The sequence below is a fragment of the Geospiza fortis genome, unplaced genomic scaffold (genome assembly GCF_000277835.1).
Source record: "Geospiza fortis unplaced genomic scaffold, GeoFor_1.0 scaffold408, whole genome shotgun sequence".
NCBI classification, from domain to species: Eukaryota; Metazoa; Chordata; class Aves; order Passeriformes; family Thraupidae; genus Geospiza; species Geospiza fortis.
In genome coordinates, this window is record NW_005054330.1 from 2,774,093 (window position 1) to 2,787,072 (window position 12,980).

The 12,980-nt window shown below is 39.0% G+C and overlaps 1 protein-coding gene and 1 non-coding gene across 2 annotated transcripts in view; both read right to left on the reverse strand.

Annotated features, from left to right (window-relative positions):
- Nucleotides 1-7,066: 7,066 nt before the first annotated feature.
- Nucleotides 7,067-12,980, reverse strand: part of RANBP1 (RAN binding protein 1) — a 10,580-nt gene continuing 4,666 nt past the window's right edge. Inside the window, 3 exon segments of the mRNA XM_005421447.2 lie at nt 7,067-8,952; nt 9,877-9,942; nt 11,907-12,035. Of these exon segments, the coding sequence (XP_005421504.1) occupies nt 8,828-8,952; nt 9,877-9,942; nt 11,907-12,035 (320 nt within the window). The 3' untranslated portion in view covers nt 7,067-8,827.
- On the reverse strand, nt 9,668-9,799 carry LOC115947925. Its single transcript, XR_004081779.1, has one exon. It is a non-coding gene; the product is annotated as a small nucleolar RNA SNORA77 (small nucleolar RNA).

Sequence of the window (12,980 nt, forward strand, 5' to 3'; positions counted from 1 at the left end):
AAAAATGGCAATGCAGTGAGCTCCACGGGGCGCTGTGTGGGACGCCGAAGCTCCTGTAGCAGCTCCCTGAACAGGGGCTCTAGAGGGGGCTGCGGACGCGGCACCGCCGCAGGAGCCGCGGAGCGCTGCGGGGTCCGCGCAGGGAGCGGCGCCGAGCGGGGCCCTGCAGCACAGGGCCAGCTGCGAGCGAATCCTGCCGTGCTCGTTAGGGAATAAACCCTGCTTTTCATTCTGCTACACCCAGAGTCACAGCATTAAGGGAACTGCTGCACTCTGCCAAATTTAGCTGATTCCAAAATCCATAACTGAGTGCAAACATAACTGAAATTACACTATACTCCGCTCTTTTAAATCTATCCATTAGCATCAGGAGGCAGACAGAAGAGGTAATTTAAGGTAACAACAGAAAGTTCACCGAATCAGCTTTCCCAAGAGCAGTAAGAATGGCTCCTCTGTTCACACTCGGGGGCACCACCCAGCAGCTCGCCTGTCTCAAGGAAACCCTCCGATGGGAAGAAGGGTTCAAGGCCACTTGGAAGTTTAGAAATCAAGACCGGGAGCTGCATACATCCTCCTCCCTCCCTCCTGCTTTCTTTCTCAGCTAATCCCTTTTCTGCAGCTGCCAACATGCAGATAAAGTAACCCCTGCCTAACACAAAAGCCACATTTGCAGCATCTGCTGGGTGTTGTTAAAAGCAAGCTTGCCCTAGAAGGCGTACACTGCAGTGCTGTTCAGAAAGGACATTTATAATTTCTCATTTTAAGAGACTTGATTAGTTCCACAGTGCTAAAAGTCTTAAGAACAAAACAAGTAAAACCCAACCAAAAACCTGTAAGGGTCGTCAACTTTGCAGTTTGTAAAAAAATACCTCCACAACCACAAACCAAGCAAAACCCCAAATTTTGAGCATCAGCTTTAACATAAGCCAGCAAGTTCCAGCCTGAGGACATATATGGCTATGTGAAATCTCAGCTTTGGCTAACAACTGCCCTGCTTCACCAAAAAGAAAAAAAGTCTAATCCAAAAGAGACTAAAGCCACAAGGCAACTTAAAATCATCTCCAGACTTAAATTTTTAAGGACCAGGAAAGAAAACATCTACCTAAAGTTATTTTTGCATGCTTGGGGGACTGAATGTTTCCTACGCTTCACTACTCCTTGTCATGCCAGCTTACTGGAATTAATTATTCTCAAACCCCCTGTAACTAATCAAAAGGTCAACAATTTTATGCAGAACCAGGCTCTGCATACGAAGCTGAAAGACTTCAGGTGCAGCTACATGAGCATGTTAAATCAGATCAAAGGCACACCTGGGAAGCAAATCTCCCCATCACCTCCACTTACCAGGTCTGATGTGTATTGCTGAGTGGTCTCCAGGGAATCAACTGGGTCTCTTTTCAACAAAACTGGGCTGGAAGTTCCATTTCAGGAGCACACCTAATGCTCTGGGCCATGAGTTAGTTTAGCACCACTTACTTGACAAAAGCACAGACTTCATCACTTACATCAGTTTCATCATCTTCCCCGTTCCCACTCAAGCAACAGTCTGGGTAAAGAATCTAAGTTGCAAACAGAACTCCGGATGATTTTCTAATGATATTTTTATTTTAATCTAAAAAATGTTATCCTAAGCAGCATTATAGACTGTTTAGGAAGTTGGGTGAATGTCCTGTAATGGACAGCATGAGATTTACTGAAATGCATTTCTTAGGTCTTGAAAAATAGTAAAAAAGTTCTCTCCCAAGTGACAGTCATATCTGCATTTTTAGCACGGACCTGCAAGTTTCCTTTCTAGGTGAGCCACAAAAGCATCCTGTCAAGTTTCTAGCATGAGCTGGGAAGCAATAGTCACAAGTTCATTTTAAGATACATATCTGGAGTCTGATGATTTATTTAAATTTCATTCTTTTTAAAGACTAAGCCTTTCTGGGACAGTAACATTCCCTCATGTGAATTGTGGAGTTATTCTTAAGGAGACTATGCCTCCTCTGCACCTCATTATTTTCAATTGTATTTTCCCCTAAGGACTCCTTCCTCTCTAGAAAGTCTGCTTCTCAAAGACAGCTTTGCAAGTGGGGAGGATTCAGCACTTCTGCTCATTCCACTCCTCAGAATGGTTTTCCCTTTATCACTCTGACACACTGATGCTGATCCAATCTTGCAGTATCAGCCCCCATTTGCTGGGCCAATCTTTCAAGCCATTCCTGTTCTGAAAGGAGGCTCTCAGCAGCAAGCAACTTTGACTTTTTTTAATATCCCAATCACATAACACTTCTCTAGAGAGACACACTAAAGATAACTGTGAGTTATCAGGACACAAAGAATTGTACCTTTCATAGCAACAAGAGGTGCATCTCCAATCTGAACAGATCTTGAAGATCACAGTGCCAGCCAGGTGGGGCTGCACAATCATCCTGTGGATCATGACACCTGTGCTGTGCAGTCATGCAGACCCAGCATTTCCAAAAGGGGGCTGAGACATTCCATGTCACGAGGCTACAGTGTTATGCTGAATTGGGCTTTGGGATTGCTTTTTTCTGGTGCACATTGTAGATTACCTATCAAAAAGCAGTAATTTTCTGTAATTTTGTGTCCAAGAGTTCCCACAGCTCACCTCATTTCCTTCCCACTAACACTCCAGTTCCCAAGAACACTCTGTTTTCAAGCCAGCACAAAGCGCTGCTGAGCAACACTCAATCTTGTTATTACAAGCCAAGTGTATTTAAAGCAGTCAGATGACTTTACCTGTCAAACACTAAGGATGTCTGAGGAGGACTTGACTAAGGCAGAACAGGCATGTCTCAGAATTGCTCTCCTGGAACACCTTTATTTCAAGGACTGCAGTTTCTGGATTCACACTATCTTATTACCATGCCAGAAGACTTTGGCAGCATTGAGGTAAACAGCAATGGCAGCATGAGTTAAGGAAAGATTTAATGACAAAGAACAAACACAGCTACAAAGAACAACCTAAAAATAATCTGGCAGAGCATGGCTAGTAATTGCATGTCTTCTTGCAAGATTTTACTCTGAGGTTTTACCCCAAAGGAGGAAGGGCCAACCACAGAAGCTGTGTTGGAGCCACATGGCAGGGTACCCCTCTCAGAGCTGGCAAGATGAAAGGAAACTTAGAGCAAGAATCAAGAAAGCCTGAAAGCCATGCAATTTTCATATCAAGTCACAGCACTAATTTTAGCTGGAAATCTTAGCTTCATGATTAAGAAAATTATTTTATTTTGCACACTTGAAAGTACTGAAATATTATATTGGTCACTTGCAAGTTAGCTCCTAGCTTGAATTTGCTGTTGCCATTTAACAGTGACCACAATAAATAATACTTTTCTTACTGCATTTTCTTACAACTACAAATGTTGTTGCCAGCCCATGTAGTACTGATGACCTGCAAACTGTTCAGGGTCATTTGGAGAACTCTCAAGGATCACAAATTCCTTGTTTAATAAAAGCTGGTTTTCCCCTGAAATTTACAGTGTTCAGAACAGAGAAACCTGCATCATCTTGTGCTTCACACTGCTGCCAAAAGTCCAAGCAAGGGCCAGACAGTTCTGGGTACCAGCCAGGCCTAGTAAGTTACCCACTAGAAATTTAATATGACAATTTTAATTTAGTTGTTCATTTCTTATCAGATAAATCAAGAAATTATTGCCTAATAATGACTTCTCAGCAGCCTTAACCGATTTATGAGAAAATTTTCTAATGATTCCAATAGCTATTTTTTGTGGGATGGCATTTGGTCAGAACAGATCTGGTGTATTTCCCAACAGCAGTGATGGGGCATGTCAAATTGCATTTACTATGAGACTTTAGTACCTCTGCATATTGATTCCTAAATGATCCCTACAAAAAAACTACTTACATCAGAATAAGGCCTCCAAGCAGTTTTAAAGATTTACTAACCATCCTGTTTAAAACCATTAGTAAAGTGCAATTCTCCTCCTCTAAATGAAATATCACTGTAAATGATGCTGCTGGAACTCTGCAAGCCAACAGTGTTCATAAACCAGCAAACAAGATGTTAAAACTGATAAGCACTATTTATATGAAGCAATGTAACTTTAATTATACCTGTTAGAATAGTCTTGAGAAATATCCTCCAAGCATACAAAATATTCAGACATTTTCATGCCCAATCCATCTTTGTTGATGTTTACAATAGCCATAATTGCTTTTATGGAAAAAAGCATTAGAAAATGATGAAATTTAAACTATTTGAAATGAGGCCAGCCAGCACAACATGAATAGGCAAGAGCTCATGACACTGTTAGCTTCTCTCTTAGGTTGTAAGTAAATTACACATCATGATAAAACAGTTCATATCTACAGTACAGTGAATCAGCTGATGTAAATTTGTACAGTCAAGACTGATAAACAATGAGCTGGACTTTCCCAGTTTGAAAGTTGGAAACATGTTTAAGACTGTAAAGTTGATGAAATATTTGTGGTAGTCAGACACCTTCCACAAAATAAAAGAAATTTGCTGTATGCAACATCTAATCCAGATTTGTGCTAGTACCTTCTTTGTACTTGAAACATTATATTGCTGTAACAGAAAATACACCCCACAAACATTACCTGCACCATTAATAACTAAAAAAAAAGTGCATTTCTACAAATGTAATTTATTTATGGATCTGATGTAAGTTGCATTTTCACTAGACTACAGCAAACTAGTTTGACAAGTCTTAAAAACATTAACAGGTCTTAAGTCAGTGGTTGGTGTCTAATATGACTTAAGTGGACAAAGATATTGTATACCTAAATCTGCATATTATAAAAATATAGTGGTTACAAAATCTGATGCATAGCTGTAGGTACTACTCAGCTCTTAAATGTTAGGAATATTTTTGCTCCCGTGCTTGTCAGTTTTCACAACCTCAGTATTTATTTCCTTATTCTTACTTGCACAAGCTGCTTACTTGAGAAGCACTTTGTTTTCACACAAACTAGAGTCTGAGAAATCACTTACATGTGGAATCCACTCTACAGCTCATTACTTCAAACTTTTCTTCCTCAAGCAAAATAATTCTGATCTGTTGCAGTTAAGTTTTCCTTAGCTCCTTACTCTGAAAATGATACATTGTCAAAGATTTAGTTAGGGTTGGTAAAAAATTGGTAATTCCTCTTCTTTCTATTTTAAAGAGTAATTCTAGCTAAATTTAATTAGGAAAACCTTTAAAGTAGACCGTGAATAAACCATCATAAAATAAACCAAAATCCTTTATACACAGCTCACTTCACTGAACTAGTGTAAGTTTACACATGACCTCAGCAATGTAAAAACACTTTGAAATTAGTTTGGCTAATCAAAATTAAAACACTGGCTTGCCATGGATACCTCAGAAAATACAGCTTGCTAGAAACAACCTGGAGCAGCCAGGACAGATGGGTGTCCTGGCAACAGGAGGGCATAAATAAAGACAGCAATGGGAAGTTAACTGGAGAGGTTTGAGGTTGGTTTAAATAATCACCCACTCTGTAAGGGCTCTGCACTGAAAGCCAATGCCTATTAGTACAGATCAAAACCCAGCAGGGCAGTTTGGAATGTAATCTCCACCATTGTCTCCATTTCTACATAAACAGGTGCAATTTAATATTACTAAGGAGTCAAGCTGAGTTTTCTGACTCTGATTCAGAGTATTTTTTTTAGAGAAAGGTTTCCAGTAACATTCAAGTTTTTCACTGAGCTGTGTGAAGGAATGCACTGAGATGGAGCAGCACAAGGCCCAGCACTGCCGAGGAACATCAGAGTTCAGCACAACTCATTGTGAGCCACACACAGCATCCACCAGAGGACAACACTCAAACTGGTAGCAACAAAATCCAAAGAAGCACTCATATTCTTATTTTTTCCCTTTACATACAGGTATTCCTTGAGCATGTTGCATCAAAATTAAGAATTTACAACATTCTCCTATCTGCATAGTGATGAGAAGAATTTTAATTTTCTGAGGTTTTGGTATCACTGAGAACTTGTATTAGATACAAACTACCTTATTATACAGGGAAAAAAATCAACATTTAGTGTTAAAACACAACAAATTGGGAGTGTTTGCAATCTGTGAATGAGACATTTAGTGTGTTACTAATGCAAACTTTTTCCTAGAGAAAAAAACCCCAACAGATTAATGTAGTCTTCAAAATAATTAACATGGGATCTAGAGGGAACTAGTTTGAATTATTTTCTGTAAGTAGACTTTAAGACCTGAACTTGCTGTTAAATAGATACTATTTTGATGCCTGTCAAAATGTAACAATTTTAAAGTTGAATTTATCACTCAGGAGTCCTCAGACATTCATCCATTCAGCAAATACACACAAAACCATTTGGACCACCAGACTGGATCCGTAAGCCTGGCTATATAGCATCTTTCTAAACCTGAAGCCAGCAGGAAATTTGTATGAATTGCAGACTTTAGCACCCAACAATGCTTTATTAACTCTGTTGTATTTTCCTTCTTTATAAAAAATGGATTAGGAGTTGAAAAAAAAATCTTCACTTGGCAGTCTACCTATAGGCAAGTTAAATCATTAGAATGATCAGCACAAAACAGCAAGCCTTATTTCACTGAGATAACTTTAAAAATACTTACTGCTTTTTAATATGTAGAACAGCTAAAGTGACCAGAACATTGAATGACCATCCTCTAGTTTAGAGGACTAAAACATTCTTCAGCCAAATGATACCCAGAGAAATTATTTGACTGAGTGGTCTCTCTTAACTTTGCTCTCTGAGACTGAAGACTTGCAAGGATGGTTGCAGTCCATGAACTGTAAACACAGATCAGTTAAACCTAAACAAGAATGGAAACGTCTTGAAGTCATTTAAGCATGCTGAAGTAAGAGGGGAAGAAGAGAGAGTAATAACATCAAGCAGGAGTCATCAATAACTAATATTCAGACAAATTAAACCATTCAGGTGCTGCCCCCTCCCTTTTGTACAATGTTTGACAGTGAAATGCAACTCACCCATTTTGCTGCCTTCATCACTTTACCCCTGCAGACTAAAAATGCATTCCCAGTAAGAGTTTTAAAAATAAAAAGCAAATCCTTTAAATGAAAATTTAAGTTTATTTTGAAATTTTTAAGTCATTTCTATCAATTTAGACACAGTTTGACATTATCAGATCATTTACAGTGATTCATGGATAAGATTTGGCTTTTACATTCAAATGTTAAATACTTCAAAATAGCTTTGTCTTGTTACTTCCAAACCAGAAACACTAAAGAGCATTTTATTTTGCTTTTCAACCATCTTTGTTAATTAACAGACTTTTGATATCTGCTGTAGTTGAAGGGAACGTGCAAAACACCAAAGGAATTATTCTGTTTGAATGAAGTGAGTACCTTAATTACAGTTCCAGATTTAAGACTCATTCACTGTAGCATCAAAAGGCAGTGCTAAGAAGAAAGACATGATTTATTTTTAAAAATATATTTTCCTTACGTAGACTGCAGAACCTGACTGAGTTAAAAGCCTCTTCATGAAGACTTTTAAAAAGGTCTTGCTATCCCATGTCAAAAATCATTCAGTCTTACAGTTTAGCAAGTTTTGTCCAGTTTTCATAATTATTTTGGAAACTATTATAGAATTTCATCTCTATTCCTAACACAATCCTTGTATTAGTGTTAAACAACAAAATTCAGTTTATCTATGAGACTTGTGTTGATTTTATTGCTTACTATAGTTTATTTTCTTACTCTCTAGCACTAATTTGAAATTGGATAAACAAAAAACATTTGCAGGGAAGAGATTTGCCCAATTTGCCCATTGTGGCAAGGAGGGTGTCCCTCAAAGCATGTGCACCATAATTAACTGTTCCAAAGTGAATTCCAGCCTGCTGCTCTCCAAGGACAGCCTCCCTACCAAACATCTGTGAAGTTCAAAACTCCTCCAGTTTGTAAAAACACAAGCTCCAGAGCCCTAGGAAAAAAGCTTATACATTTTAGACCTGTACATTCTTGAGACTACAACAATATGCTGGCAAGGGGAATCTCTCAGGAAGGTACTCAAACAGCTCAGATCCTTTGCACACCCCTCAGCACAACAGGCTGCTGCAGCTGTCTTCAGTCAGCAAGCAGCACCATGGAAGATCTGGGACAACAGCAGGAGCTTTCTGCTAGAATCAAGCCTTTGTAAAATTAAAATCTGGGGCAGGGGGTGAAGCACAGATTTCATTTTGTGAGAAGAAAATGCTTCTCAAATCTGACACAAGAAATTTTGTCCCCCACCTTTATTTTCACCATCTGATGGATCAGCAGAGGCAGTGTGCCAGGAATGCTCTTATTGCCTGATTCCAGAAGCCTGCTGCATTTCAAGCAGCACAGGCACATTCCCTGCTCAGTACACACAGCAGCAGGTGTGAAAGGTCTGTTAGATTACAATTTAGAAGCCATACAAGAAACACAAATGCAATCCTAATCTTCCCTGCTGACAAAGTCTATTAACCTACTTAATCCACAGGAATGATGATATGTAGCTCAATTAAACAAGTGTATTCATAAGCCTTTACAGTATACAGAAAACTCAGTTCTGTCCCCTGATGCTGTTTTCAAGTTTATTTTATTCACTCTTTTGGATGACTGTAAATAAGTGTTTCCACTATGGAAAAGAAAGTTAGCACAGTACATTTTCATGACTGGGGAATGAATTTTTCTGAAGACACCTTCCAAAGGGCAAAAGCCTAGAAAAAACAATGTGAATGTTGAATGCAGTTCCATATAAAGTCCCTTGTAAAAATTAAAAAAATAACCAAAAAAAAATTTAAAAAAAGAAAAAAGTAAAGGAAAAACTGCAAGGCCCAGGATGATTTTATTGCTTTTCTTCAGTTTTTTCCTTGGTCTCTTTCTTCTCAGATTCTTTGCTCTCTTCCTTTACAGAAAGCTCTTCTAGTTTTTCAGCAACTTTATCAGCACTATCATTTTTGTCTGTGCCTGCTAAAAGATTGGTTAGGAAAGGTATTACATACAAGCAGTAATGGATTTTCCTGTTAGAAGAGAGTAGAGGGTGAAGGGGGTGGGGAGAGACAGCTGGTATTGGCCAAAAATAAAGATATTCTTCACTGACCACTGCAGTGACTCATTCTTTTCCTCTGGTAATTACTTCAGATGTCAGATTTCAAGTAACACCACTCATATACATTAATCACTACACAAGGGCTTAATCACAGGGACTGAGGAATGTGTAGCATCTGGCCAGCTGTGCTGCTACCAATAAAGTGTCCAGACAAGCCCTTTGTTTCTTGGCATCTTAACCAAAAAACCCAAAGTCAACTTCCCCAGTTTGAAATTGGGGCATAGGAATTCCTATGACTGGAAAACTCCAATCTAAATGTAATGAAAAATGCTGACTGCAGACCACTGGTAGTCTGTACTTAAGAAAGATAGAAATGTTTATTTTATTTACATGGTAAATCATGCCTCATCACAAAGGCAATTCTAAAGGGAGGTGCAATAATCTGTTAGAGACTTGTGAACGACCTCACACACACTAACAACTATGAAAAACGTTACATATTATACTTGCATGATTATACATTTGCAAAATTTGGGAAAGGGACCTGGAAGGAAGAAAGAGCACTGTGGTTGCAGTGTTCACAGCTCATTTGTTTACTATAAGCCATAAATATTTCCTTGACAGCCATTCCAAAGCAGCCATGTCCCAACAGCAACTGTAACAGCCTTCCACAGGAAAGAAGGCCATCGTCACTCCTGTGAGCTCTTACTCTTGCAGACAGAAAAGCACCTGAACTGAAGGCTGCAGTTCAGCACAGAGTGAGTCTGCTGGAACACAACACTCCAGGCTACTGGAACCACTCACACAGCTCAGAAATGGCACCAAGTACACTGAGAGCACCTTACCTTTCTTTGCTGTCTTGCCTACTTCATTCCTGCATTCTTCAAATTTTGCCTTGAATTTCTGTGCATCTGTTTCAGTGAAGATAAAATATTTTTTCATTACTTTTACTGCCTCACAACATTGAGTACTTCTAATCTTGAAGAAAGATACCCTAGGGGAAGCTTTGTGTAAACAAAATTTGTAGGGATTTATGAAATAATCTACTAAATTGTACAAGATACAAAATTCTTCAATCACCTCTTTGTGCAAAAGCAATTCATCTTCTTCAGCAAGTTACTAAAGCAACTTATTTTGCAAAATATTCAAAATGTAATGCCAGCAGGAGCTGTTTTGTAGTTATTGCAACTCCCAGCTGTCTGTAGCCTAAAGGAATAGGAATATGACATCAGAGACTGCTAATACAACTACATGCAAAAGACTGAAGATTAGCTGTGAACTGCTATCCTTGCCAGCTGTGTTACAACTTAAGAGTCTTCCACAACCTGACCATAACTGGGTATCTTCCTTAGCATCAGCAAAGGAAGATAATGCCTGTTTCACCAGGAAGATAATGCCTGTTTCACCAGTACAGCATTCAGACTCTGTACCTGAGGGATACTCCTCACTGTAAGAGCCAACAATGCATAATCTTCATTAACTTCTGGTCTAAGCCACCACTCGATTCAACAACCATTGCAAGCAGCTGATCAAATTCCAATAATGTCTCTACACAGGTAATACAAGCAATAATGTCTCTACACAAGTAATACAAGCAAAAATGGCCTGGGCAAGGAGCTTCCTGACACCACAATGAGCAAGGCAGTACTAGCCTGGCATCCCAGGCTGGTCTGGTTGACCACAGGAGGTCACTGTTGCCCCACAGGAATTCTGAAGACACTTAGTAACCAGTCCAGGAAGTGTTTGTATCGATTCCTTTTCCAGCATCTCAAACAGGAGAGACACCTGAAGGACAAACTTGGGTCTGTTCACCTGACATCTGCTTAGTCAGTACTGCAAAGGGGAAACAGAAGGAAAGGACTATTCCCTCAAGACAGACCATTCAATAAGCTTAACAGCCTCTACCAGAAAGAGAGAAAGACTTTTTGGAGATTAGCAAGTAGTTGCTCCTTCACTTCCTACTTGATCATGAAGCAAGCACTAAGCAGGTGGACCAGAAAGGTTTATTTGGCTAAACAAAATGACACTGGAAACTTAAGGCAAAGGAAAGGGGCAAGATATACTAAGTTCTTTCCTGATGTAGTCCAATTCATCAAGCTTTAAAATGCTCAACCGCTTTATGATTCATTGAGTATGTAAGGAGAAAAGGAGACTACCACACTAAATTTGTGTGGCAAATTGTAAAGCAAGAAATGCAACACTTTTTCACTTTGCTCCTTAAAAAAAAACCTAACCCAACAACAAAACAACACAACATAAATCCCCTCTGCCTCCAAACACTTCTTTGATTTAATCCTAGCTGATCCATTATTAGAGTTACTTTTCTGGTACTCAGTGTAGTCACTCCAGAAAAACCCACCAACTAGTATGATGGGTCTAACTTGCACTTTTCATTGAGGGTTCCATTTAATCAAAACAAAAGATACTACATACTTAATTAAAAAAAGAAAAACCAACCCAGATATTTTGCTAACGCAGACATATCAGGTCAGGATTTCCTTATTTCTAATGCAAAAATCTAATCTTAACTACAACTGAGCACCTGAATTACATGAAAGTAAGCTGTATGTGAGTCTCTTAACTGCCTGTAGTTTTATTCTAATTGGCATAGCACTTACATGAAATGGCTTAGGTTAAGAAAGTGCCTAGGGCAGAAACTGTACAAATATTACTGTAAACCTAATTACTACACTGTTTGTCAACAGATAAGGTTAAGTGATTAACAGACTTCTCTCCGATAAAGAATTAATTAGCTAACACTACCATGCAGGGGTGAGATACAGCATATCTCCAACAATGGTTTAGAGCAGCATTTAGACAAGCAGGGTAACATAACAGTTTACAATCAGTGCAAGCTCAGTGCCAGGGCACTCACTCTCTGCGTTTAGGAATCGGATTGCCAGAAGTTCGGGCTTGGGGCATTCATCTGCAAAGTCAGCGTGTGTGTTCCAAACCCACGCCCTGTCGCTCCCAGCGTTGGGCTTCAGCTCCATTAAGGGTGTGACTGAAAGGAAAGCATTAAAAGATGTACAGGGCACAACAGCAAATGTTTTCCACACCAGCCTCCATAAATCTCAGTGAAAACGGGCTGTGATGGTTACATAAAGCACTTGACACAGAATTACTTTGGGATGAATACAAGACAGTGATGTTCATATATATTTTTCCTTACATTGTCAAATAAAATTATGCAAAGCCATTACTGTTTGAGAGGATGCTGGATTCACTACTGTTATGAAAAAGAGTTGGATTCAATTATTGCTTAAAACAGATGATTGTGATACTAAGAGATGCAGTCACTGAGCACAGCTCTGCAGTACAGACAAATGATTTAGAAGGAAAAGGCATCCAGACAGACAAACAACATTCATTCTTCTGCACACCAAAACTACTACCAAAATTCACTTTAAAGAGCATTTTTCCTTCAATTAGTCATCAGGTTAATTACCTCTCCCATCAGTTTAAAGCTGTACTACAAGATATTACAGAATTATGTGCTGCAAAGTGTACACATTGCCTTTTCAATCTATTTGCTCCCTCCCAGTAAATGGGGCCCTGTCCCTCCAAGACACTACAATTACCTCACCTGACTGACTGGAGAAGTTAAATGTTACTTCCCACAGTACTTCAAGACTTTTTACATTACAGACATGCAAAGTCTAAGCAGGGCTTTTTTTCTCAATGGGCCCTGTCTAGTTCAGGAAAATCTGAAGAGTCTACTCCTTTCCCTGCATTTTTAACATCTAGAGATCAAACTACATTTTGCTCCATTTAATGCTTTGCAAAAATGAAGAGAGTTCTTTTGTCTGACTGTGAGTCAGCATAAATTCAATAAACAAATCTATATGGAGAGCAGCTTTTCCAGGAAAAAAAACCTAAACAACTTTTGACATGAATATTATAAATTCATCAATTGTTTTCCTATATGCAACATTTATTTCCCTAAACA